The 5374-nt window shown below is 61.1% G+C and overlaps 1 protein-coding gene across 2 annotated transcripts; it reads left to right on the top strand.

The window, feature by feature from the left end:
- The first annotated feature begins 97 nt into the window (after positions 1 to 97).
- YARS1 (tyrosyl-tRNA synthetase 1) lies at positions 98 to 5253 on the top strand. 2 transcript variants are annotated; one of them, XM_057397927.1, is made up of 14 exons: positions 98 to 130; positions 479 to 543; positions 675 to 821; positions 895 to 1070; positions 1232 to 1361; positions 1689 to 1769; positions 2444 to 2536; positions 2715 to 2850; positions 3037 to 3122; positions 3546 to 3681; positions 3820 to 3914; positions 4022 to 4215; positions 4336 to 4477; positions 4648 to 5253. In XM_057397927.1, exons 2-14 carry the CDS (start codon positions 487 to 489, stop codon positions 4756 to 4758), a joined length of 1584 nt encoding a protein of 527 aa, XP_057253910.1. In that variant the 5' UTR covers positions 98 to 130; positions 479 to 486; the 3' UTR covers positions 4759 to 5253. The 2 variants fall into 2 exon arrangements, with proteins under 2 accessions (XP_057253910.1, XP_057253908.1); XM_057397925.1 differs by lacking the exon at positions 98 to 130 and adding an exon at positions 243 to 378.
- The last annotated feature ends 121 nt before the right edge of the window (positions 5254 to 5374 follow it).

Here is a 5374-nt window from a genome sequence, read left to right as displayed (position 1 = left end):
CCGCCCCGGCGCAGCCCAACCGGCGCCTCAGCCGCGGGGCCGGGACCACCCTAAGGGAGGAGCCGCTGCCGGGTGAGAGCTGGGCGCGCCCCGGAGCCGCGGCTGTGCCCATAGCAGCGATGAACCCCACATAAACGGGGCAAACGGGACCGGGTGAGGACCGGGTAAGGCCCCGGGGCCGGCAGCGGGACCGGCCGCTCCGCGGTCACCCTCCGCCATCTTAACGGCGCCGGCAGCCCGCCCCCTTGGCGACGCGCTGCCTGATTGGCGGAGCGCGGCCACGCCCCCTCCCCATCGGCAGCTCGGCGCTCTGGCGGAGGAAGTGACGTCCAGGCGCGGCAGGCGAGCGCCGAGCGGGGCTGATGCAACCCGGCGGAGGTTGGTGGGGCCCGGGCCGGGCCGGGGGCACCGGGGAGGCCGCGGGGGCTGGGATGAGGAGGGGGGGGGGGCTCCGGTAACACCGAGTCGTTCCCTGCAGCCGCCGCCATGGAGCCCGCGCCAGGCCCGCAGGAGAAGTATCAGCTCATCACCCGGAACCTGCAGGTGTGGGGGGGGGGCCGCGGCAGGATCAGGCCCCGGGGCTGGGGCCTGGGCACGGTTGGGGCTCGGCTCGCAGCGGGGTCCCCCCGGGGGTGGGGGGGGAGTCTGAGCCGGGTCTCGCTGCTCCTCCGCAGGAGGTGCTGGGGGAGGATAAGCTCATGGCCATCCTGAAGGAGCGAGAGCTGAAGATCTACTGGGGCACGGCCACCACGGGCAAGCCGCACGTTGCCTACTTCGTGCCCATGTCCAAGATCGCGGACTTCCTGAAGGCTGGGTGTGAGGTACAGCGCCGGGCTGGGGGGGGGCTTGTCAGCGTGCTGGTGGGTGGGAGCCCACTGTCCCCCTGTGTTGTAGGTGACCATACTCTTTGCTGACCTCCACGCTTACCTGGACAACATGAAAGCGCCCTGGGAGCTGCTGGAGTTGCGGACTCGCTATTATGAGAACATGATCAAAGCCGTGCTGGAGAGCATCGGGGTGCCCCTGGAGAAGCTGAAGTTCGTGCGGGGCACTGACTACCAACTGAGCAAGTGAGTCCTGTGGGGAAGGGAGGGCTCTGAGCCTGCTCCCAAGCACTGTCATGTAGGAACAAAGCGGAGGTGCCTCCAGGCTTTGGCTCCTTGCTGGAGCCAGGAGCGGCGCTGAAAGGTGTTCCCCTCCCTGGTGCTCACGGTGCTGCCCCTTCCCACAGGGAATACACGCTGGACGTGTATCGCCTCTCGTCCATGGTGACGCAGCACGACGCCAAGAAGGCAGGAGCAGAGGTGGTGAAGGAGGTGGAGCACCCATTGCTGAGTGGTTTGCTCTACCCTAGCCTGCAGGTAGGTTGTGGTGAGGCAGGTTGGCAGGGCCTCTTGGCCAGGGAGGTACAGGGACGCGTGAGGCTGAAGGCCAAGGTCCTTATATTCCAGCCCAATATTCCACCCGGCAGCAGCACAAAGCATAAGCCAAGCACAGAGCTGCTTTACAGAGGCTCTGGGCAGCTGCAGGACAGGAGGCACCCTGGAGAGCTCCTGTACCTCCTGGGGTGGGAATGCCCTGGCAGAGGCTGGGCAGATCCTGGGGGACAGGCAGGACTCTGAAGGCTGAGCACAGCTGGAATGTGGGATCTTGGGCCCAGCCTCAGCACTGTGTGTGTGTCTCTGCAGGCCCTGGATGAGGAATACCTCAAGGTCGATGCACAGTTTGGAGGAGTTGATCAGAGGAAGATATTCACTTTTGCAGAGAAGGTCAGTAAATGGGGGTGTTTCTGAGCTCTGCCGTGCTGGTGTCTGGGGCACAGCTCAAACACTCATCTGTTGGCAGAAGTGAGCTTGTGATGTTGGTTGGCACCAAAGTGTTCGTCATAGCTCCTGCTGCTGCCCTTCTGGTCAGCAGGGCTCTCGGTTGCTGCCACATAGAATCATAGAATAGGGTTGGAAAGGACTTTAGATCATCCAGTTCCACCCCCCCTGCCATGGGCAGGGACACCTCACACTAAACCAGGTCACCCAAGGCTTCGTCCAGCCTTGCCCTGAACACCACCAGGGATGGAGCATTCACAACGTCCCTGGGCAGCCCATTGCAGTGCCTCAGCACCCTCACAGTAAAGAACTTCTTCCTTAGATCCAATCTAAACTTCCCCTGTTTCAGTTTGAACCCGTTACCCCTTCTCCTATCACTACAGTCCCTAATTAAGAGTCCCTCCCCAGCATCCCTAGAGGCCCCCTTCAGATACTGGAAGGCTGCTGGCTTCTGAATGCTCCTGGACGTGGCTGTTTGCACCCTGTGAGCTCATGGTAGCTTTCTGGTTCCTGTTATTCTGGGTCCCCAGTTATCCGGGCCAGGAGCACACAGGGGTTGTGAGTTAAAGCTGATCTTCAGAAGAGCATTACCCATGACTTGTCACTTTGCTTTTTCCCAGTACCTTCCTTCCCTGGGCTATGCCAAGCGCGTCCATTTGATGAACCCGATGGTTCCTGGTCTGACAGGCAGCAAAATGAGCTCCTCAGAAGAGGTTGGTCCCTGAGCAGTGGCTGAGGTCAAGGGTTCTGCAGGGGGACAGGTTAATGGCTGAAAAGGAGAGGCTGCACACCAAGGGTTCTTGAGGTCTAAGAAGTTGCAGCAACTCCAGCATGAGCTGGCTCTTTTTGGGGAGAAATTGGGTAAAGGGCTGTGGAAATCTCTTCCTATAGGACTCAAAGATTGATCTTCTGGACCGCAAGGAGGATGTGAAGAAGAAGCTGAAGAAGGCTTTCTGTGAGCCAGGGAACGTGGAGAACAACGGGGTCCTCTCCTTCATCAGGCACGTCCTCTTTCCCCTCAAGTCAGGTGAGGGGCTTGGCACTGGGTCTTGCTTTTCCTGTGGGTAGGAGATGGGGATGGGAGCCTGTGTCCCCTGCAGCAGGCTCCTGTGTCCCCTGGGTGCTGCTCCCAGCCCTGGGGTGGGTGATGTATGTGGCTGAGCAGGGAGTCTTTGCTTGAGTTAATCTGAGCCTTAACATCTGTGTGTGGCAGAGTTTGTGGTTCTGAGAGAGGAGAAATGGGGAGGAAACAAAACCTACACAGCCTATGAGGCCCTGGAGAAGGACTTTGCTGATCAGGTGAGTGCCAGCGGGGACTCAACACTGTCCCGGGGGCTCCTGGGGGCTTTCTGGAGGGCTCAGAGCAGCAGTGGGAGAGGTGTGGAGCAGAGCCCAGGGGCTGTAGGATGGCAGGGTGCTCCCACCCAGGAGAGCCCGAAGGATGTGGTACTACCAACTGTCCTGGTGCAGGACAGGACCACGGCAGCCACATCTGGGAACAGCAGCAGTTGGACTGTTCTCAACTGTTCCCAGTTGAAGCTAGAAGCAAAAGTGTCCAGAAAATGGGCTTTGGTGTCCAAGGGGGAATGAGGCCAAGGGTTGGGGTTCATCTCCCTGCCCTGCTTGCTGTCCAGTTCCCACCTCTCTGGCCTCAGTGACTCAGGTTCTGCCACTCCTCTGCCCTGGAAGAAACCCTGCAGGAACCTGTCTGTCATGATACAGGTTGTGCATCCTGGGGACCTCAAGAACTCGGTGGAAGTGGCCCTGAACAAGCTGCTTGACCCTATCAGAGAGAAATTCAGCAGCCCAGAGCTGAAGAAGCTGATGAACGCAGCGTATCCCGACCCCTCCAAAGCCAGTAAGGAGGTGTTGGGAGCTTGGGGAAATGGCCAGGCAGGATGGAGCCAGGGAATTCAGGGTCCCTGCATGCTCCCCAGGGCTTGGCCAGCTCCCTGGGTTTATGCCACGTGGTGTGAGTGTTCCCTTTGCATTACAGAGCCTGCAGAGAAGGGCAGCAAGAACTCGGAGCCGGAGAACGTGGTCCCATCCCGGCTGGACATCCGCGTTGGCAAAGTGATCAGTGTGGAAAAGGTGTGGGCGCAGCGGGGAGAGGGGAGGGACCTTCTCACCTGGGGGCACACAGGGGGTGTACGGGGTCTGCCCCCTTCCCTTCTCCTCACCCTGCTTCTGCGTGGCAGCACCCGGATGCTGACAGCCTGTACGTGGAGAAGATCGACGTGGGGGAGCCTGAGCCCCGCACTGTGGTCAGTGGCCTGGTGCAGTTTGTCCCCAGGGAGCAGCTGCAGGACAGGCTGGTGGTGCTGCTTTGCAACCTCAAACCCCAGAAGATGAGGGGTGTGGAGTCGCAGGGCATGGTGCTATGTGCCTCCAGGTGAGAGAAGGGGACAAGGGGGATGTACCCCTCCAGGGGTGCAGTCTGGACCCTGCTGTGGGGCTGAGGGGTAGGGGGGTCACCTCAGGGTGACCCTGCTTCCCTCACACCCCTCTGCAGCCTGGGGGAGCCACGGCTGGTGGAGCCCCTGGACCCGCCGGCCGGGTGCTGCGCTGGGGAGCGCGTCTACGTGGAGGGTTATGAGGGTGGGCAGCCCGATGAGGAGCTCAAGCCAAAGAAGAAGGTCTTTGAGAAGCTGCAGGTGAGATGCCCCTGTCCCCGCCTCAGGGTACCCCAAATGCTGGCACTTAGTGGCTGTGTTTGCTGCTGCCAGCCAAGCCGTGGAGGGGACAAATCTCCCCACTGCTGCGTGAGGTGCTGCCACCCCACTGGCAGCCCAAGGGTGACTTTGCCCCCTGCTCTGCCCCCCAGGCCGACTTCCACATCTCTGAGGACTGTGTGGCCCAGTGGAAGCAGAGAAACTTCCTGACCAAGCTGGGGAGAGTCTCATGTAAGAGCCTCAAGGGTGGGAGCATCAGCTAACAAGTGCCAGTGCCTCCTGCCTGGGTCCCACCAGCACCTCAGCCTCTTCTCCTCGTCTCTGCCATCTCCTCCCTGGTGCTCTGAGCCGGGGGCTCAGCCCTGCAGGACCTGGGGGCCCTGGGACTCAATTTGCAGCCTCCTCTTGTGGAGAGCTGCTTCCAGCATCCCCCTCACCCTGGGCCTGCTCAGCTGGGGGCTGGCGGTGGCACCTAAAGGACCTGTGTGACTTAACGCTGTGGCTCTACTCTGGGGCCGCTGGCTCACTCCCAGTATGGACTGGGTGCTCTGCTGCTGGTCCCTACTGGCACAGCACTGTGTGGGTGCTGCAGCGAGGGCAGAAAGGGAAAGCTGCTTGCTCAAACCTGTGTTGCTGCTATCAGAGCTGGGGGCAGCTGCCCAGCACCAGGCAGGCCCCGTCCCCTCCTCCATGCTCGGGGCTGTGGCCGTGGCTGGTGCTGCTCCATGGCCAGGAGCCCTGGGGTGGGGAGGGGGGACACACAGGCCTTAAGCACTGACTTGGCAACCATCTGTCTGTTGTAAACCCCAATAAAATGTCAGTCTGACTGCGCTGGGGTCTGTCTGTGCAGGGGAAGGGGGCTGAGCTGCAGCCAGCCCT

This window comes from Pezoporus wallicus, unplaced genomic scaffold (assembly GCF_028554395.1).
Source record: "Pezoporus wallicus isolate ANWC-B61680 ecotype Strahan unplaced genomic scaffold, APGP_CSIRO_Pwel_v1 contig_10769, whole genome shotgun sequence".
Lineage (NCBI taxonomy): Eukaryota > Metazoa > Chordata > Aves > Psittaciformes > Psittacidae > Pezoporus > Pezoporus wallicus.
The sequence above is the reverse complement of the archived record's forward strand: the minus strand, read 5'-3'. Positions and strand labels throughout refer to the sequence as shown.